Source organism: Ursus arctos, unplaced genomic scaffold, assembly GCF_023065955.2.
Source record: "Ursus arctos isolate Adak ecotype North America unplaced genomic scaffold, UrsArc2.0 scaffold_10, whole genome shotgun sequence".
Classification (NCBI taxonomy): Eukaryota; Metazoa; Chordata; class Mammalia; order Carnivora; family Ursidae; genus Ursus; species Ursus arctos.
The window spans coordinates 71,180,259-71,201,237 of record NW_026622764.1 but is presented as its reverse complement, the minus strand read 5'-3'; the positions used below and the strand labels follow the sequence as shown (position 1 = coordinate 71,201,237).

Sequence of the window (20,979 nt, the reverse complement as noted above, 5' to 3'; positions counted from 1 at the left end):
TAACAGGGGAAACTGGGTACTATGTGTAAGTTCTTTGTACTCTTTTCTCAAATTTTTTTAAAAATAGGTATAACACTACTCTAAAAAATACGCTGTTAAAAAAATACATACCAAAAAAGTGTAATGAATAAAACAATGGCTACCTATATTTTCAGTACTCAGCTCAATGATGATCAAGACAGTAAAAAACCTCTCTTGTACTACTTCACGGTTCCTTCACTACTGGACATGAAATAGATTTCTAAACTCGATTTTCATTCCCTTTTTATTTCTTGACTACTTCCACTACGTATGCATACGTACCTAAGCAACAGACGGTACTGTTTTACATGTTTAAGATCCTATGTATATAGATTGTCATACTATGTACGTTCTACTCTTCCTCTTTTTGCCTCATATTTCTGGGTCTAGTATTGATTTACCGGCATATTCCATCATATGAGCATCCCATTAATGTACTCTCTTCGGTGGATGTTGCTAATGTTTTGCTTTTACTGACCGTGCTGTTACGCACGTCCTGATTTACATGTCAACATTTCTAAAAGATATACATTTAGGAGCAAAATACTAGGGTACCGTATTTGAAAATTTGCCGTTTTACTTTATTTTGCCAAATTGCTTTCAAAATAGATAAATCATTTACGCATACACAAGCCAGAGCGTCGTATATCCGGACTCATAGGAGAAAAAAAAAAACGGGATAATATGACTGCCTCCTTACAGTTCGTCTTCTGTGCCCACGTAATCATTACTCCAAACATACATAGAACAGTTACGCGCCCCGCGAAAGGCTTAAACACTGTTACACCAACCTCTCCCCGGCTCCCGGAGACGCCGACACACGCGCACTTCCGGCGTAAGCTCGACGCAAAGGCGAAGGACGGTACGTTGGGGCGTCGGCGTCGTGATTGACGCCCTTGAAGGCCCCTTTCCGGGCTGTCCGGAAAGATCCAAGTGTCAGCTTGTGTTGGTCTAGTGCCTCTTTGTCACAAGAAAGAAAAATATTCTGCCAGGCTCCCCTTGTCCTCTGAGAAGATCCCCTTCCCCACAAGAGTTACTTTCGACTGGCATTTCTTTCAGGCAGTGCTGCGGGCAACCCGTAGGCCCTTGTAAGGCGCGCGCTGCGGCCCCGCCTCCTTCCTTTCGGCCGGAACCGCCATCTTCCAGGTAGGCCGTGCTCGTGGCTCCCGCTGCCGCGTGTCCGACAGACTCGAGTTCTCATCCTGTGACCGCTGCGGCCGTGCATAGAGGTCCTAGAGAGACTGCCTAGCCTGTCCGGGGCCCACTGACCTGGGTGGTGGAGCTATGTTCGTCCAGACCGGGAGCGGCGTGCGCCGGGCTTGGGCCGGGGGCTGAGGACCAGACGGCAAGGCCGCGGCCCTGCGGGGGGAGAGACTCGCGAAAAGCGAAGCCGAAACACTGGGGTGAGGTAGTTCGGGTCGGTTTGGGAAATAATTTGTTTTTTTCTGTGCCCCCACGGCTTCAGTCTCAGTATTCTGGGCCTTCGAACAGGCTTTGCGGCCGCGTGGCCCAATGCCTTTCGAACTCTTCAGTGTGACGTTTTTGCCACTAATGTAAAGCCTGAACTTGTAATGCTGTCGGATAAGGGCTTAGGGGTAGTAGGAATGGGTTTAGGGGTTTAAAGGCATGGGCTTTAATCTCCGGTAAGGCCTAGTTGTGTTTGAAAAGCTGGGCTTGCGGTCCGGAGGGATGGATGCCTTGCATGATATGAGCTATAGATCACTTGGCTTTAGTGTGTGAAATTAATCCGGTTGTTTTAAATTGGGGCCCCAAGTCGCATTTGAGGAAACGGAAAGTGCTTTCAGGTTGCCACAAGTATTTTGTTAACGCTGGGGCAGCGTGTGACTAGCTAGGTGTTTCATTTGGAATCTTGGGAAAGTCCTTGAATTACCATTTAATCTTAGTTTTCTTTTTTTCATCCTCCCCCCCCCCCCCCCCCGCGAGCTTTTCACCTGGTTTGTAAATGTTAGGTACCACGGTTGAGCAACCAGGTTGCATTTTATAGCGGGTGCTGTTTGGTACTGTTACAGAATCTAAAGTAATCACTGTTTTCTACATTTTATTTTTTAAAGCGTGTATTGGTTCGTGATGTAAGATAGATTTCTTACTGGGGAAGATGGATCTGGTGGAAGGCGAATGGACATTTTAGCATGCTAAAGGCAGAAATTACTTTACATTACTGAATCTGCCGCTTAGTGACTCCATAAAGTGATTTGGACCTGCAGAGCATCTCCTTGTTTATGAACTTGACACTTGGTATGAGTTGACAAAAATGTAGAGGATTTGAGGATTAAAGCAAAGTATTTGGCACTAAAAAGGAATGGATGGATTTGTTGTAACAGTGATTTGGCTTTGGTGGGTTAGGTGAAACATTGTGTCTCCATACCTCCCAAGTTAACGAATAAGATACTTTGGAGTCACTTTTCTTTAAGAAGTGTTTATAAGAGGGCACCTGGGTGGCTCAGTGGGTAAATCATCTACCTTAGGCTCAGGTCATGATCCCAGGGTCCTGGGATTGAACCCCAAGTCAGGCTCCCTGCTTAGTGGGGATTCTGCTTCTGTGTAAGATACACTGTCACAAAAAAAAAAAAAAAAAAAAAAAACACAAAACAAAACAGGAAGAGAAGGCGTTTAATCCACCCTGTAAAAAATGTGGGCTGAGTTGTCTTGCTCTCCAGCAACAAGCAGATTGCTCACTAGTTAGTAATTCCAGTGCCTTTAGCATTCTGGGCTGGGTTCTACTACAAGTAGCATGGTTTTAGAACTTTGGTTGTGTTTTTATGTTCTAATAGGGAAAGTACTGGTGGGGGTTCTAAAATCCAGTTCTGCTACTTAGTAGCTTTAATGTTAATAGCACTTACACAGTTTCAGCAAAAATTTTACATGCCAAAATGATGGGTTTTTACCGTTTATAAGAAATATTGATTGGTGAGTCAGCTTCTTAGATTTCTTAATTATGTTGCTCCTATAATGCAAGCATTTGACATTTACAGGGCTGTTTGATTGGTTTTTTGTTTAAAAAGACAAATGCCAATTTTGCATTTGCATTTGACTGTTTTATACTTCCGTTTTCAGTAATTCGCCAAAATGACCAACACAAAGGGAAAGAGGAGAGGTACCCGCTATATGTTCTCTAGGCCTTTTAGAAAACATGGTAAGTAGATTTACCCTTGTAGAGAACAAAGCATACAATGCATTCTTACTAAATGGCATTAATTAACCAGCATCTACCTAACTTGTTTTTGTAATAAATAAATAAAAAGCATAAATTTCATATAGTAGTTTCCTATGAACAAGATTTAAAAATACAACTGTCAAAGATAGAGTATGCTGAAAGCTAGTAAGCTTGCATGTTTCTTTTATACTCTAGACTTTTTAATCTTGATACTGACTATACTGGTTTTTTTGTTCACAGGAGTTGTTCCTTTGGCCACATACATGCGAATCTACAAGAAAGGTGATATTGTGGACATCAAGGTAAATTCTAAAATTGGGTAAATAACCTACAGAGTAATATTAGAAGGTAGAAAATTTTAATACTGGAATTCAAATGCTAGTGTATGTTGCATATGTTGGCTTTTTAGTCTCCTGAATAGGGAAAATCTTTGATCTGAATAAGGACTCCTAAGTGTAGAATGGCTAATTTAACTCAAACCAGAGTTTTTAAAGTGCTATTCGTGCATCTAAGAATTTTCTCATTACTTGTTAATGGGTTATGAAAAAAGTCAAGAGTTTGTTGAGGTGGAAAGGAATACTATGCCTTAGTGCAAATTTTAATTGTTGATGGAGATGGGTTATTAAAAAAAAAAGTGAAAGTTACTTTCTTTTGTGACCACTATTTAAATGTATCTTGGTACTCTGGAGCTTAATGATGATTGTCTTTTTGATTGCTTAAAGCAATGTGAAAAACACATTTCACCGGCTCTGAAAGCTCTTGAGTTACCATTTAAAAGAAAAAAATTTTAAAGTATCTTAGTTACTTTAACAAGAGTCAGGATGTAAAAGGAAGGGGAAATGCTGGCATAACTTTAATCTCCTTTCTTAACAGGGAATGGGCACTGTTCAAAAAGGAATGCCCCACAAATGTTACCATGGCAAAACTGGAAGAGTCTACAATGTTACTCAGCATGCTGTTGGCATTGTTGTAAACAAACAAGTTAAGTAAGTAACGTCAGGGTTCTTTTTAGCCGCTTAGTATTCCCTCATACCCCCTTTTCACTTTGCCAATTGGACTTATGTCTTTATTGGTCATTCAAGTGGGGCAAAGGAAATATCCTTTTAAAACTCAAGCAAACTGGGTGTTTGCCTTGTATCCTGTCAGAGGAAACAGATTGAACTAGACTTAATGGAAAGTTTTATTAGTGGAGATATTTGGGGATGTATGGGTAGCGCATTCAGTTAAGCATATAACTCTTGGTTTTGGCTCTGGTTGTGGGTTCGAGCCCTGTGTCAGGCTCCATGCTTAGCGTGGAGTCTCCTTAAGACTCCTCTCCCTCTACCCCCTCCAAATAAATAAATCTTTTATTTAGTTTTAGAGAGAACATGAGCAGTGGGGAGGGGCAGAGGGAGAAGAGAGAGAATCTTCCAGCAGACACCCCCAAGTGCAGATCCTGACACAGCTCAATCCCATTACCCTGGGATCGTGACCTGAGCCAAAACCCAAGAGTGGGATGCTCAACCGACTGAGCCACCCAGGCGCCCCAGTGAATAAATTTTTTAAAAAGTGGAGATGTTTGCTTCAAGGCCTCTTCTAGTACAATTAATGATTACAAATTTAGCCATCGGCTTGCTGAGTAAGCCTATCTATTGGTAAAAGGTTTGTGGTTTATTTAATAAATGAAACTGCCAAATAAAATTGGACTTTGTTATATTTTTGCTGAAGCATTTATAGTAATGTTGATTCTCCCCAGGGGCAAGATTCTTGCCAAGAGAATTAATGTACGCATTGAGCATATTAAACACTCGAAGAGCAGAGATAGCTTCCTGAAGCGTGTGAAGGAAAATGATCAGAAAAAGAAGGAAGCCAAAGAGAAAGGTACTTGGGTTCAACTGAAGCGCCAGGTGAGTGCTTGACAGATGGTTTCTTGCTCTTGATCTTGGGAATTTTCAAAGTTGCTCAGTGGTAATTTTCTTTTATATGAAAGTTAATGAATTGAGTATGTTTCTTTGTTTCTGAGAACACTTTGAAATTGATTACAGTCCTTGACATAATTGTCCCCTTGCTTTTTTTTTTTTTTAAATAGCCTGCCCCACCCAGAGAAGCACACTTTGTGAGAACCAATGGAAAGGAGCCCGAACTGCTGGAACCCATTCCCTATGAATTCATGGCATGATAAACGGAAAGAAAATAAAAGACCTGAAGACTGTAAAAATGTTTCTCTTCATTGAGTTAGAAGTGTGGTGTCCTTTCCCCCAAAAAATATTTAAAGCAAACTTTAATTGTGTCCTAATTCATTGGGTGATGTCTTTATTCAAACTTAGTGGCTTTGTTCTGGCTGAAAGATGTGAAGTGAATATTCAGAATAGAACAGAATATACTCAGTTGGTTAGAAAACTGCCAGATATTACTTTTAAAGTATAGTTGGAAAATAATCCCTCCAAATCCCTAAGAAAAAAAGAATTTTAAAAATACGTGAAAGGTTATCTTTTGCATTGCATTTAAGCTCAGGGAGAGTTGAGTACTTGTAATTGTATCCTGTCTTAAATAGCTGTGTTTTAAGGATAAAGAACTTGCCTTTGAAGCCTATTTAAAAATAGATGGTTTAAAGCACTCTGTCTGGTTCCTACTAAATTGTTTTTCCTGTCATTTCCTGTTACGGTTTTCCTGTATGGTGCTCTAGCTCTTAGGAAAAATTTATTTCTTGGAAGTGCTCTTTTTTGCCCCATTTCCTTTGTACTTGTCTTTGCCTGAAATACCTACACTTTCTTAAGTTGGTGAAGTCCTGATTGTCCTTTGTTCACCTTGTGTGTCATAATTGAACCTTCCCTGATAAAAATATTTTAAGGAGAGGAATGAGAGTGCTTGGAATCAGAGAAATTACTTCTGGTTTGGGGTGATAGAATAAAGTCCTTTATACCTGTTCCCACTACAGGTGTGTTTGCTTTGTTACAGTGTTTATTTTTAAAAGCTTAATCTTCCCCATTAGACCTGAGGTTAAAGACTGTCTTAGTAAATTTTCCCCCCTAAGTCCTGGCACATAATGAGCATTTCATAAATGTTCTTTAAATTGAGGAAAGCACTGCTTTTTTTTTTTTTTAAGACTTTATTTATTTGACAGAGATAGAGACAGCCAGAGAGAGAGAACCCAAGCAGGGGGAGTGGGAGGGGAAGAAGCAGGCTCACAGTGGAGGAGCCCAATGTGGGGCTCGATCCCATAACGCCGGGATCACGCCCTGAGCCGAAGGCAGACGCTTAACGACTGAGCCACCCAGGCGCCCCAAGATTTTATTCATTTATTTGAGAGAGAATGAGAGAGCACAAGCTGGGAGGAGAGGGAGAAGCAGGTTCCCTGCCAGCAGGGAACCTCATGCAGGGCTCAATCCCAGGACCCTGGGATCATGATCTGAGCCAAAGACACTTAATCAACTGAGCCACCCAGGTTCCCTGAGCAGACATTTTCTAACTTCAGTGTGTTTAATCTTTTTTCCTGTGGACTTTACCAAACTAGAATGTTTTTAATTTTAGAGCGCTCATAATGATTTTGTTCTTGAGTAATTGAGGTGATTAAGTCTCCTGCATGATGTGGAAAGATTGGGAAACCTCAAACATTTTCATTTTCCAGCAGTTTGTATTAACCCCACTTTCTGTTGCCCCATGTAAAATGAGGTACAGGGATTGGACCAAGTGATTCCTAGAGGTCCTTTGTGCACATACGGCCTATGACTTCATACTCCCATGACCACCAGATGACATAATTGTGACAAGACATGGCAGAGGATAAGATCCCTCAGTTCAGGAGGGCTGATGAAGGTGAATATTGAGAAAAAGAAGGGCTGCAAATTGAACTGGTTTAAGGGAATTCTAAGGGCAGATCATCCGGAAAGGCAAACTTCCATCTGGTGTACAGTGTGGCAATTTTCTAATGTGCTGTTAATGGTGATAGTGGTACCATGAATGTACATAAAACTTTTGGTATTGGGGGTGCCTGGGGGGCTCAGTCAGACTTGGTTTTGGCTTAGGTCTTGGTCGTGAGGTCAGGCTCCGCTGTGCTCCAATTGTTCTCAAGTATTGTTCCCCACCCGACATCAATATTTTGGGGGAACTTGTTTAAAATATGGGCCTACTAAATCAAATTCTGGGGGTGAGCCCAGCACTCTTTACAACATCTCTGGGTGACTGATATGCTCAAGTTTGAGAACCACTCATCTATGTCTTTAGTCACCTGTAATATACTTGATGCTCAAATTTCAGAACTCAAGTTCTCTGAACCTCTAACTGTATTTCCAACTCCCTTTTGGGCAGCTCCATCGGAATATCCTGCAAATACACAGATTAGTTTGAAGAGGTTTTCTTGAAATAAATTGCATCGAACTCCCCTAGCTTTGAGTAATGTGTGTGTGCTGATAAATTATGTGCCTGCCTTGAAATGCAGGTCCTTTTAAATGAGTAATTGTTACAGATTGTGAAGTTACAAATGAATCTCTTACTATACAATTCCCTTTTCTACACTTGTTGGTGAGGATGAAGAAAAATGTTCTAACTATAAAACTTTTTGCCCTATTCCTAAATTAGAGCCATGACCATAAATGAAGTTGCTTGACTCCTTGAACTTTTGATTCTTCCTTTTCTGATCTAGCCAGGTACCTTTTGAGGACTTCTGGTTTTGTTCAGTTGAGCCCAGTCCCAAGGGTTGAATAAAATATATCACACTCTCAATGTTGTGGCAGAAAAAACCCACAGCTTCATATCTCTAGTGTATTCTCGCTAGTGTCAATAACATTTTCTCTGTGCTATGGTGGGAAAAAACAATTATGCTAAAACGTAGCAATAAAAGTTGCTAAGATTTAAACAAAGTAGGTGTATCTTACTTTTTGAACACAAGAGAAATAATTAGATTTGGAATACAAGTGTTTATCCCATCTGCACTTAAAAGGAAAACAATTGGTAGAAAAGCTTCCCAGAATCTGTTAGACAAGTTACTTGGTTATCAATAATAGCAGTGAGGCAGCATCCGTAGCTCGTATTGCTGAGGCGGAAAGTGTACAGAGGAGTGAATAAGCAGCCCAGGGTTTCTGTGTTATGATTCTTTTCAAACTGCAAACGTGTGTGGTGATGATCAACTGACAGGCTAGCACATAAAGCCCCAAATGGAAAAAGCATAGAGAAAATTCTCTGATACCTGCTTTCCTTGCATTATCGGAATTTATGGAAATCATTTAATTTGGAAAGGAAATGCAATGAGGTACTCTATTCTCTGAAATGAGGTGATAGCTTAGCTCAAGTGAGGATGTGATTGAACTTTTTGCTCCTGATAGAGAAGGGGGTTAAGAATAATTGCTTGTGGGAGATGAATAAGTAAACAGTTCTAAGATACTTGAGGGCAGAGATGATACTCTGTTCTACATATGCTTCTAGCACTGACCCTGTTACATATAGTCAGGATTACCCCCCTTAAGGAATTCAGTGGCTTTCCATAGCCTCCGGATAAATTCCTGAGCATGGCATGCGTTGACATCCACAGTCTGGTCCCCAATTTCTTGGGCCACCCACCTCATCCTTCTAATGTTTGAGACTACTCATAGCTCCCCAGACGCATTATACTTCTACTTCCATGATTTTGCTCATGCTGTTTCTTCAACTTGACATGCCATCTCCCACCCTCTGTGTTTCCACCTACCAAATAATACTCATGCTCAGAGACTGGGCAGTTTCTTCCTGTAGCTTTCCCTGATTACCACTGCCCACCTCCCCCATTGAGATTTAATTCTCCCCATTGCAGCTCTATTGGAGTTGGCACCCTGACCTGCTTTGTCATTCCTTTTTTATGACCAGAGTGTTTTCATCCTTCTTTCTATGTTGATGGAAAATGCCAAGATTAGAAATCGGAGGGGTTAGGTTGTCTCTTACTGAATGGCTCAGTGACTTTGGGTAAGTTACTGAACTTGTCTGAACCTCAAGTTAGGAGATACTTAACCCATTTTACAGGTTTAGTTAAGATTAAAGAAAAAATAGAATTTTTTGGTAAACTCACAAATTTATAAAGGATAATTAATTTCACTACAGGGGTGTCTGTGAAGGCAGGCAGGAATGTCTTCTACTTTGGCATCCCCTCAGTAAATGGTAACAGAAAGTTAACTGTTACTTGTATTCTGTACCAGCACTTAATGGAGTCTTGCAACAAGTAGATTTTCAATAATTCTGACTGTTGAAATAAAGTAGAGCTGGTAGGAAAGCACAGTTTTTATTCTGGTGAAATTACCTAAAGGTAGTCTGCAAGTCTCCAGTAAACTCATTGTTCAGGGATGTAGGATACACAGCAAGAGTTGTTATTAAGAGGTGATGGAAGGTGGAGGGAGAGATGTTCTTGAACTAGAGGAGAACCCTTGGCAGCTTTGCCTCAGGGCAGAAATCAAGCTTCCTGACTGGTAAAGGGTTAATAACTTCCCAAGGCTGATGCTTGCGAATTACTAAATTCTGCCCTTCACACTCATTCTAAACACCCACAGGATTTGTGTATCCATATCTGTGCCTACGCATTTCCATTATCATTTTAAAACCACTTCAGTATGCCTGTGTTCTATTGGTTGCAGTACAATTTTACATAACTCTGGACACAGAGAAATTCAAAATGAAATAGAACACAAGCAGCAACAATTTAGGCAATGCTATTTATAATGTTCCGTTAACAGTTCGATAACATATTGTCTGTATTAAAAGGTCATGGATTATCTTGTCTATTTGCAAATGCAAAGAGCTTTCCAAGGACAACGGAATAACATTTTGAGCTCTCTGAGCAAAGATGCAATGTGAATGCAAAATGGAACATAATTATCAGTGGACAGAGAACAGTCTTAGGAATCTTACTTACTGGGTGACCTTAAACTAAAATGATGTTATTCCTGATAGGGAATGTAAGATGGGGAATGAGGTGTAGAGGTAAGTCCAAGATTCAGCCAAGAAAGTGCTCTCTTTTCCCTTGAGTTCTGTGTTTTAATCCCAGGAAAGTGAAAGGTGCAGAGTCCGTTGATTCCTTCTCAACAGTGATCCCCTTTCCTATTTTTTGATGGGGGAGCGAGGTGTCTGCTAGCTCCTGGGGAGGAGCCAGGGTTGTTGTAAGGTAGTGGCAATCCTAGTCTTCTTTGCTAGATACTTGGATAAACTCAGCTTCTCAGTTCTGGAGATTGAGAGGTAAGAGAAAGTCTGCTGGATTCTGAGAATTATTTTATTTCATAATAAAAATAGACAAAAGAATAGAGTCCCATGCTCCCTTCCTGCTTTGGTGAAGACTTGGGTGTTTGGTGAAACGGGCCATTTTGTGTTCAAAGAGAGCCAAGAGCATCCGGGACACAACGACTTGGACCCATATCACTGAACAGCTGAAGGATCCCTGGAACCTAATGGTTTCAAGGCTGTTCTGTAAATAGTAAATGTCTTTATGGTGCTTTCTACCCCGTCAAGGAATGAGGTGCCCTACTTTAAATCTTTCCGGTTAAACTGAAGTTTAACAGAAGGGGATTGCCGTGTAAGCTGCCAAAAGTTGGTGCAGCTGAAATACTGCAGTTCATCTTGGGACATTTCCTGGAACACTTTCTCTTGAGAGTAGGTTGCTCTCAAAACCAAGGTATTGGGATAATGGTTACACATATGACTTCTGTCTTTTCCAGTTCATACAGTGAAGACATCATTCATTCATTTATTCATTCAGAAAGTCGGTCAGTGAGAAAAGGACCTTCTAAGTCCCAGGTACCACTCTGTGCTGGTGCTAGAGACACAAGCTAGAGTCTCTGCCCCCCTGGAGACTGTCATGAAACAAATTTTACAGAAAGTGACAGTTGAGATCACTGCTGCCAAGGGTGTCCTAAGAGGGAGGAACTGGGAGATCAAAGAAAGCTTCCAAGAGAGGAGCAAGTAAACAAGTCATCGGTCTATTCCTACTGTACAGCAGGAGTCCTGAAGAATTCAACTGAGAGGTGAAGAGAGCAGTGGGGATGCAGAGGGAGAGACACCAAAGGGTGTAGGCAGTAGAAATGGTGGAACTTGGAAGTGAGAGTGGTTGGAGTCAAGGATGGCTCACAGGTTGCCAGTTTGGAATTCTGAGTAGATGGAGGGAAACATGCATATGTAGTTGGTTGCTAAAAATGGATCCCATTCTTTATTCCCCTCTGCATCCCACCCAGCCCTTTTTTTTCTTTAAAATACTTATTTCAGAGAGAAAGAGTGAATGAACTGGGAGGGGAGTGGGGAGGGACAGAGGGAGAGTGGAAGCAGACTCCCCACTGAGTGGGGAGCCCAAGGTGGCGCTCGATCTTCAACCCAGACATCATGACCTGAGCCCCTGAGCCAAAACCAAAAGCCAGACGTTTAACCGACCTGAGCCACCCAGCCCTTTCAAATGTGACTTCAGCTCCCTCTGCTGAGGTGTGGAGTGTATCCCTTCCCCTCTCCCTGAATTTGGACTGAAATTGTGACTTGCTTTGGCCAAGGGAATGCAGCAGGGGTTATCCGTTCCACCGTGGAGTAGAGCTCAAGAGGCCTTTTCCACTTCCACTTACTCTCTCTGAAACCTGCTCAGCCACTGTGAGAGCAAGCCCTAGCCAGCCTGTGTGTGTGTGGGGGGGGGGGGGTCTCGGACATGCGACTCCGTCACTGCCCCTCCCCCATCACAGGTGACTGCCTGCCAGCCACGACCCACCCTCTGCCAGGTCTCTGCAGGTACATGAAAGGGCCCAGCCTAGGTCAGCTGAGTCTGGCCTAGATTAGGATAACCACTCCACTGACCCATAGACTTGTGAGCAACTATGGGGGATTGTTGTTTTAAGCCATTAAGTTTCGTGCAGTTTGTCGTGCAGCAAAAGCTAACTAATACAACCAGGACAGAGAAAGGGGTAAGGATGGGGCCCTTCAATAGGCAATTGGACATAGGAGGCTGGTACACAGGAGGCCAGAAGCATGAAGTTCTAACTTGTAAGAATCAAATCCCAAGGCTTCTGCTTTACTATGGTGGGCTCCCCAAACGCAAGACCAGGCCATTTTTCTCTTTTGTGTCCCCTTCTTCCACTCCCCCATCCTTATCCTAAACTTCATTTTACACTTAGAATAGTACTTGAATAATAAAAGTAGATGCATGACTGAAAGTGCATAGGATGGTATTAATGATGGAGAATTAGTCCAGAGCCAAAGCTCCCAGGGGATGGAATGTGTATTGAGGGTTTACTAATGAGTGGATTCAACCAAGGCCAGCAGCGAGGGTCTGGGGTTGGAGGCTGAGCTGCAAACAATTACTGCCCCCAAGGGGCCTTCACATATCTGGAGCAAGGTCACAGAGACTGCAGTTCCCTTATACAGTTACTAATTCAGGCCTTTACCCTCCTCCTTTTTCCTTATTAATGCCACCCCTCAGCACCTTTTGAAAATAAAAAGGGCAGTATACTCAACAGGAATTTATCCCTCCCGTTGTTGCAGAAACATCGGAGCGACGGCACTTTTTCCTCTTTCTTTCCTCCCCCAGCTCGTAACTGATCTCAGGTTCACCCACTGGTCTAGTGACCCGGGCTCTCCTCTGCGGGGTGGAGGGGCCCCCAGGGTGGCGCAGGCACAGCCTGACGAGAGGCCTCCCAAGCGCTCGCGGGCCGGTGGCGGGCCCTCGGGGGCGGGGGCGGGGGCGGGGGCGGGGACGGCAGCGGCGCGGGGAGGGCCGAGCGCGTCAGGCGCCCGGCGGTGCGCACGCCCCCGGCGCCCGGCCCCTCGGCTCTCCAGCGCCGTCACTCGCGGCCGCGGCGGGAAGGGGCGGGAGGGGGAGGAGCCGGAGGCGGCCGCGCCCTCACCGCGCGCGCCCGGCCCTTTAAAGACCGCCCGCCCTGACAGCCCGGCCGGCCGTTGCGGTCCTCGCGCACCCGGCTCCCCACGCTTTCTGCTGGCTAGGGGCTCCGCTGCGGCCGCGGCCGGACTCGGCAGGCTTGCGCCCTCGGCGGCGGGACGCGCTCGGCCGGCGCGCTCTCCATGCGGCCGCCCACCATGTCTGGGCACTGTCTGCTCGCGCCCATCCCCGAGTCCTCCTCCGACTACCTCCTGCCCAAGGACATCAAGCTGGCCGTGCTGGGCGCCGGCCGCGTGGGCAAGAGCGGTGAGTGCCCAGGGGGCCGCGCGGGGACGACGGCGCCTCGGGGAAGAGACGGAGCCCTGGGCGGAGGGGAGGAGGATAGAGCGCCGGGAAGAACCTGGAAGTTTCCGCGCCGGCCCCGGCTCTCCCCTTCCAGCCCGCTTTCCCCGCGGCTTCCCCGGGGCGTCTACTCCTGGGCTCCTGCCTGGCTCGGCCCCTGCAGGTGGAGAGGGGCTGGTGCGGCAGGTAGACACTTGCAGTCACACCCGCCACAAAATCCGCGGGAGACCGCGACGGCCGCACCCTTGGCTTTGCAGAGCCTTTCAACGTGGGCAATACCCGCTGTTCTGCGGCCCAGCGCCCTCTCCTTTTTCACTAGAGCGTCCCGGTTTGACTGGTTTGTCCTAGTCCTTTATCTGATTTTCTTATTTTTCCTTTTCAGCGATGATTGTGCGCTTTCTGACCAAGAGATTCATTGGCGATTATGAACCGAATACAGGTTAGAATAATTTCGTGCTCTCTGCTTTTGTAGCTGCCTGCTCCGATGTTCGTTTTTCTAATATGTGTGTAGGAATTTAAAAGCAAACTCTCCTTCATCCTTCAGGCAAGTTGTATTCACGGCTCGTCTACGTAGAGGGGGACCAGCTCTCCTTGCAGATCCAGGACACCCCCGGGGGCATCCAGGTAAGGACTGCCTGAAGCCAACAGCTCACACAGCCCTAGGTGTGTACCTAGGGGGCTCCGCAGCAGGAGCAAGATGTATACACACACCAGTTTTGCATTTAGATGAAGGCGTGGGCTGTCCTCAGGTGGACTGTTCCAAACCCTCCTGGTGGCGCCGGGGTGAGTGGATGGTTGGAGAGGTAGCTTCCTCCGGTCCAGCACCTCGAAAGGGGAGACGTAGTTAACCTCTCTTTGCAGCCCTGGCAGAGGCCTCACTAGTTGCAGGGATGGGGCTCACCGCTTCTTTCAGAGCTGGACCATGGAACCATTAACAGACTGTTGGGGTGGGGTTCTGGAGAGGGTCTTCTCCCCCAGCAAGGACAGCAAGAGTGCTTCTGTTTCTAACTGTTCGCTCAAGTCATTTAATTGCAACCAGATAACCCCTTGGCAAGCAGTCAGGAATTTAACTTGATTAACAAGTTATTAATTGCTCTCCCTTCCAGGGAGGAAAGGTCTTGTGGAAGAAAAGAGAAGGAATTTGTTTCTGTAACATTCTCAAAAAGGACATGCTAAAAATATTTTTATGGGCTTGGGAAAAGATATTTATCTTGGCTTCTTTTCCAAGTTTTGTTTATTCTCAGTTCCCTGAGGATTGCGCCATTCTTCTTTGAAAGTTCTTATTGAAGTCATTCTTCTGTCAGCCAGGGCTCACCACAGAATACCTGCTGAGCGGGGAATTAAAGATAGTGCATTGGGGGGCACCTGGGGGGCACAGCGGTTAAGCGTCTGCCTTCGGCTCAGGGCGTGATCCCGGCATTATGGGATCGAGCCCCACATCAGGCTCCTCCCCTGTGAGCCTGCTTCTTCCTCTCCCACTCCCCCTGCTTGTGTTCCCTGTCTCGCTGGCTGTCTCTATCTCTGTCAAATAAATAAATAAAATCTTTAAAAAAAAAAAAAAAAGATAGTGCATTGGTGACAGCCAATAAAATAACCCAGGCAGGGAGTTTGCTCTTCCTGCATCCAAAGCCTCCTTCTGCAGAAGCTAGGTAGCATGTGAAAACTGTATTTATAATTTCTCTTTTGAACTTTTTTTTGCAAGGGTTCCTCTGATGTTATTTTGAGTCCTCTCCCACCGAGGGCTTCCTTGATCCAGACTCATTTTGATCTTTCCCAGGTCCAAGACAACCTCACCCAGGTAGTTGATTCCCTGTCCAAGTGTGTGCAGTGGGCAGAGGGCTTTCTGCTGGTCTACTCCATCACAGACTATGACAGCTACCAGTCCATCCGCCCCCTTTACCAGCACATCCGGAAGGTCCACCCCGACTCTAGGGCCCCTGTCATCATCGTGGGCAACAAGGGGGACCTTCTGCATGCCCGGCAGGTGCAAACACATGATGGCATTCAACTGGCCAATGAGCTGGGCAGCCTGTTCCTTGAAATTTCCACCAGTGAAAACTACGAGGATGTCTGTGATGTGTTTCAGCATCTCTGTAAAGAAGTGAGCAAGCTGCACAGCCTCAGCGGGGAGAAGAGGAGAGCCTCCATCATTCCCCGGCCGCGCTCTCCCAACATGCAAGACCTCAAGAGGCGCTTCAAGCAGGCTCTGTCTTCCAAAGTCAAAGCCCCCTCTGCACTGGGGTAAACCCATCTCACACAGACTCTGCTCCTTTTTATTGTGCATTTGTGCAGCTGAAAAAGACTGGGGATCTCCCTTTTTAATTGCACATTCAAAATCTATTTTTATACAAACTATTGGTTTTCAAGTGTATGTGTATTTCTGAAAACTCAGTGATTGCCTAGAAGTTGGATAGAGGTTTTTTTAAATAAAATATTTTTTTTTTACTGTAACTGCTAGCCACTTTTCCATTAAAGGCAAAATGGCAACATTGCTCCTTGTTTTTTAAATGTCTTTTTATAGAAATCATACTTGCACCAGAGCCGAGAACAGCTCCATGCTTGCCCTCAGTCTGAACTCCTATTGGTGTCTTGCAGTAGGGGGGCTGATGAAGAGGGAATCTGTTGTGGGAGAAAGGAAAGAATGTGGAGGAGAAAAGATTTGAGCAACTTCAGGATGTCTTTAATTAGGGCACTTTACCACAGGCATGAAATTGATAGCATGTGATTTTCAAGGAAAGGGGTTCATTGTATGTTGGTGCTAAGAAATTGCAAACATAAATAGCAGTTTCATTTGTTGGTGCAAATGGAAGTCTACCCTCTTTACCTGTATTAAAAAACAAAAATTCCTTATGTCAGTAAGTACACCCTACCTAGAGTTGCTTAAAAATTCTCCTTCCTGGGGCGCCTGGGTGGCTCAGCTGGTTAAGCATCAGACTCTTGATTTCTGCTCAGGTCATGATCTCAGGGTCATGGGATTGAGCCCCATGTTGGGCTCTGCGTTGGGCTCCGTGCTGGGTATGGGGCCTGCTTAAGATTCTCCCTCTCCCTCTGCTCCTCCTCCCCCCGCCCCCCCCCAAATAATCTTCCTACTCTGTCTCCCTGACCCTCACATCCAACAGGGCACCTGATCTGTCAGTTCTTTCTCCTCTTTTTCTCTGAAGCATCACTCTGCCAGAATCCAGGCCTATACAGCTCTTGCCTAGACTGGCAGGCAAGTGTAGGTGAGACCGGTTTCTTGGCTTCTGGACTAACACCCTTCTAATTCTTTCTTTACACCAGACAACCCTAATCACTTTATTTTAATGATTGAAAAACCTAAGCTGTGTTCCCCTTACCTACTGGATAAAATATAATTGAGGCAAGGCATCGAGATGATTTACACCTCTCCAGCCTTATCATCCCTCCTACAAACACTCACACGCATCGATACACGCCCTCACACAGTGGGCTGAAAGCCCATTCCACAGAACGGTCTGCTGTTCTCAGTATATACCAGGCCCTTTCATGCCTTCCTCCCCTAGCAGGAGCTATTCCCTGTGCCTGGACTAGTTCTCCTCTTCTCCTCTAAAAGATCACTAACTCATTTTTCAAGACCCAAGTCATGGGCTATATTCAGTGCAGGGGCTGCCCTCTCCGAGTCTTCCTCTGTGCCTGCAGCCTTTCTGGGACCCCCAAACATGTCGTGTATCTAGTTGTCACCCCCATTGGAAGGAGTGCTGCTTGTGGGCTGTAACTGCATTTCATAACTTTGTATCCCAAGCTTCTGGCCTAGTGCTTGCACCTAGAGTGGAAGGTTTTCAGTAAATATTTGATGGGTAGATAATATGATGAGCTGAATGCATTATTTTTTGGTGCCAAGGGACAGTAGTGGGAGATTGCATGAAACAACTTGTCACTTCTGTAGAACAAGGACAGGAGGTGTTCTGAGTAGTTAAAGTACTTTATTAGCAGTGACAGAGAGGAAGTGACACATACCCAGCTTCAGGCCATTGAAGACCATTACCCTGCCTCTAAGGACACCTGCGTCCATCTCTGTGATGTCAACACCATTCTTCCCTACAGTTGAGGGGTGTCTTCCTATGCAAAATGGCATGAAGGATTACAAAAATTAGATAATTTATGTCTAAAGCAGTGTCCAAATAATTAAGGGAAAATAAGATTTTCAACTCCATTATCTTTGAAAAAGTGCCTAATTCCTCTTGCTTGTTTGCATACCATCAGAACAAAAGCAGCTCTCCCTATCATCAGCCATTCCTGCTTCTGCCCTATGGCTTTTCTTTGTAGGCGAGGACATGAAAGCAACAGGTTGACCTCATCATTGCCACGCCCCCCAGTGCGCCCAGATTGCCTCCCCATGTCAGGGGCTCCTCTGCCTCCAAGGAGTCGAGATCAGACATCTCATGGGAAAAAGCATTGAACATCCCATGGGAAAAGTCATCACGGAAAAGCTAAAGAGAACAATACAAGAGATGTCCCAAGGCAGCCTGTGATGAAGTTCCAAGTGAGAGAACGGTAAGGACAGGAAGTACCCTTGAACTCTCCAGGGGAGAGCACAGCGTGGACCAGAGGGGTCAAAAGATGAGTCACAGGGCAGTTCCAAAGGGAGCAGCAGCCTCTCAGGCTCAGGCAGGCTGGAGGGCCAAGCCGAAAGCACTCCACATGGTATTTTTTCCTGTCCTCAGCATCACAAGTAACTGACCTCCAGGACTTCAAAGCTGCCTTTATTTCTGGTCTCCAGAACTGACCCAGCATATGACCTGGATCTCTGGGCTCAGAGGGACCTCAATGCCTCTTCCCCAGGCCTCCTGCTGATGGGGGGTGAAGTGCATGGGCACATCTGGAAGGAACCCTGGGATAGTAGCCCTGGAGATGGAAGAGGGGAGCCTGGAGTTATCAGGGGGCAGTTAGCGTGGGAAGTTGTCGGATGTGTGTGTAGGAAAGAGGATCGGAGGATTTGGGCTTGACTGGGTGCTGAGTAGACCGTAGAGTGGGAGCTGAGCTTCCCGCAGGCGAGGGGAGGGCAGAGCTGTCAGAGCCCTGGGTGTCATTACAGTGCTGGAACACAGCTCCTGGAGCACTGGGCAGAACATCAGGAAGGTGGCCACATGGGTAGGAGTCTCTTTTTTTTTATTTTAATTTTATTTTTTTATTTTTTAAAGATTTTATTTATTTATTTGACAGAGAGAGACAGCCAGCGAGAGAGGGAACACAAGCAGGAGGAGTGGGAGAGGAAGAAGCAGGCTCATAGCAGAGGAGCCTGATGTGGGGCTCGATCCCAGAATGCTGGGGCCACGCCCTGAGCTGAAGGCAGACGCTTAATGACTGAGCCACCCCGGCGCCCCTCTCCACATCTTTATCACAGTTTTGCCTTACCTCTGGGGTGTCATCCTCAGTGTCATCACCTCCATCCTCACAGCCCCTCCTCACTCGGTGCCCCGCCCCACCTGTTTCTGAGATTCCCTGTCTCCACTGCCACCACTCATCCTCCTTCTGGTTGAGGCTCCGTTCTAATGCTGCTCTGAAACTGCGGCATGATTGAATTAACGTGCCTATGGCTGTGATCTGGGAGAAACCGACGAAATCCAAGTGGCTAAACTGTACGTCCTGCACACATTCTGTGCCTCACATGCCCCTTTTGAAAAGCAAACTGGAGTAACGGGAAAATAAATCTATTATAGCATAAAAATTTTTTTTGCTTGTGTCGAGGTGAAGGGCACCACGGAAGTTCTAAAGTTTATTCACATCTCTTTGGAGGAATGGATTAAAATAAATAACTGTGGAAGGCGGCAGTGAACAATAGAGCAAATGCCAAACACAAGATGACTGTTTAGTCATGAACTTGGGGCTCGAATAGCTTTTTTGTTCCGCGTATGTGTTGTAATTTCTACTTCTCACTAGGCAAAGTTACCGATCCACATTTACAATGCAATGATATTTTGTACGATGAATAATTTATTCTTACCATTTGCTTTGTCTCCAAAAGGTGGGGTATTTTTAAGGACTTTGTTAAAATGAGTCTTAAGCTTCTTCGACACTCAATAAGAAAGGCGTGATATATAAAAAAAACTCAAACACCAGAAGTTAGAACTAGGGCTCTAGGAAAAATGACCTGACGTAAGCAACGATTAGTTTGCGACAGCAAAACAGTTTTCCGTACACAGAGCAGAAATTTGCCTATCCTAGATAGCACAGCCGTCCCTCATGTCTGGATGACCCCATGTGCTTCTGCCCCAGGAGAGAATGCGCTCCACGAGGGCTGGACAGGTCCTCCAACATCTTCGGCTCCATAGCACCTGCTAGAGTGTCCGCTATAAGACAGGATCTGCAAAAGCATTTGCTAAGGTGAACCATGAGAAAAATTAGGGGGTCCCTCCAGTTACTTTTGCATGGCTGTGAGTGCAGCTATGTGTGTCTATGTGTGAGTTTCCTTTGTCGAACTGTCAGAGGGGACCCTTTCCCATTCTCCATGCAGGGCTGCTTGAACAAATAAGTATTGCTTTTGGTATTCTTCACATCTTTCTAAAGACCACCACAATAGTGATTTGCATGATTTCAAATCATATTTATTGAGAACCTACTTCCTACAAATCTCTGTGCTCAGTGTCACTGTCATCAAGGCAGCACTCTCTTTCCAGAAACTCAGTCCCAAGGGAGTTCTAGGGGCTGGGCCTCGAGGATGGGACTCTGTGGGATGAAAGGCAAAATACAATTCTGACCCAAATCTGAGGGTGTCGACAAAAATCAGTGGAGGGGACAGATCCTAGAGCTGAGCAGGGAGTGGAGGCAAATACTCCACACAGGGTGAAATTACCCTTCCAAAGAAAATGACATTTCTTTCTTTACAAACTGGAAAACATGGATTTTTGAGCATTATTTGCTCAGACGAGGATGAATGAGTTAAACTTGTAAAATATTTACCGCCATTTTTTATTGGCATTCTTTATTTAAACTAGAAGAACATTGTTAACGGCAAGACTTACTTACATAAACAGATTTTGCCTGGAAATACTAACATGTACTTATGGCTGTGGAAAAACAGGGAAATTTCAGGAGCTCCTGCTGATGAGACAGTTACTAACCAGCTTTATGACGGCGGCAGAGTGTGGGTTCCAGAATGAGATGAGATTCCAATCCCACTTTACCTGGGGCAAAGCGCAGTATAGGTTTCCGTCTCTGAAAATGGATATAATACTACCCATTGGGCAGAATTGTTCAGTAAGTTGTCGTTGTTTTAAAGGTACCTTGGTACATTATGAAGCTGTTTTTGGAAAATGAGTGCTTTTCGAACTTGCTTGTATAGTCCAAAAAGTAGAGTAGTTGCTTTGCAAGATAGGCCTTGCTCCACGTCACATGTGGGAAAAAGAAAGTTCTCTAGGGAGCAGTTATTCCCTCACAGTAATTGATCCTTTACTTTGTGCTGGGCACTTGTATTGTCTCAATAATACCTTTGAGGTAGAGCTATTATCACTCCCATCTTTCAGACGTGGAAACTGAGGCTCCGAGAGGTCATGCCATGGCCAAAAGTCACAGCAGCCAGAAACCAGGAGGTCTGGCTCCAGGAAGGGGAAAGGGCTCCCTTCAGCTCTGGGCTGTTTCCCCCCGCCAGGCATGTGCCTGCCAACGTCTTTTAGAGAACTTG

General features: G+C 45.2%; 3 protein-coding genes and 2 non-coding genes across 9 annotated transcripts in view; 4 read left to right on the top strand and 1 right to left on the bottom strand.

The window, feature by feature from the left end:
* The window catches only part of USP12 (ubiquitin specific peptidase 12), a 155,833-nt gene extending 154,886 nt beyond the window's left edge, over positions 1-947 (bottom strand). Inside the window, exon 1 of one of the 3 annotated variants that reach the window (XM_044381715.3) lies at positions 813-947. The gene's annotated coding sequence lies outside the window, so the exon portion shown is untranslated. The remainder of the gene's footprint in view (positions 1-812) is intronic. The other 2 variants (XM_044381709.3, XM_044381710.3) reach the window with 2 other exon arrangements.
* RPL21 (ribosomal protein L21) lies at positions 948-8,034 on the top strand. Of its 2 annotated transcripts, none has more exons than XM_026493038.4 (6): positions 948-1,167; positions 3,097-3,175; positions 3,437-3,498; positions 4,070-4,182; positions 4,932-5,082; positions 5,265-8,034. In XM_026493038.4, exons 2-6 carry the CDS (start codon positions 3,109-3,111, stop codon positions 5,352-5,354), a joined length of 483 nt encoding a protein of 160 aa, XP_026348823.1. In that variant the 5' UTR covers positions 948-1,167; positions 3,097-3,108; the 3' UTR covers positions 5,355-8,034. The 2 variants fall into 2 exon arrangements, with proteins under 2 accessions (XP_026348823.1, XP_048071478.1); XM_048215521.2 differs by having other exon boundaries at positions 1,141-1,424.
* Positions 3,884-3,954, top strand: LOC113251548 (small nucleolar RNA SNORD102). The gene has a single exon (XR_003314527.1). It is a non-coding gene; the product is annotated as a small nucleolar RNA SNORD102 (small nucleolar RNA).
* Positions 4,227-4,353, top strand: LOC113251556 (small nucleolar RNA SNORA27). Its single transcript, XR_003314534.1, has one exon. It is a non-coding gene; the product is annotated as a small nucleolar RNA SNORA27 (small nucleolar RNA).
* Positions 8,035-13,044: 5,010 nt separating the features above from the next.
* RASL11A (RAS like family 11 member A) lies at positions 13,045-15,832 on the top strand. 2 transcript variants are annotated; one of them, XM_026493040.4, is made up of 4 exons: positions 13,045-13,304; positions 13,723-13,779; positions 13,885-13,964; positions 15,118-15,832. In XM_026493040.4, the coding sequence occupies exons 1-4, from the start codon at positions 13,181-13,183 to the stop codon at positions 15,583-15,585; spliced, it is 729 nt and encodes a 242-aa protein (XP_026348825.1). In that variant the 5' UTR covers positions 13,045-13,180; the 3' UTR covers positions 15,586-15,832. The 2 variants fall into 2 exon arrangements, with proteins under 2 accessions (XP_026348825.1, XP_026348824.1); XM_026493039.4 differs by having other exon boundaries at positions 15,043-15,832.
* Positions 15,833-20,979: the final 5,147 nt, after the last annotated feature.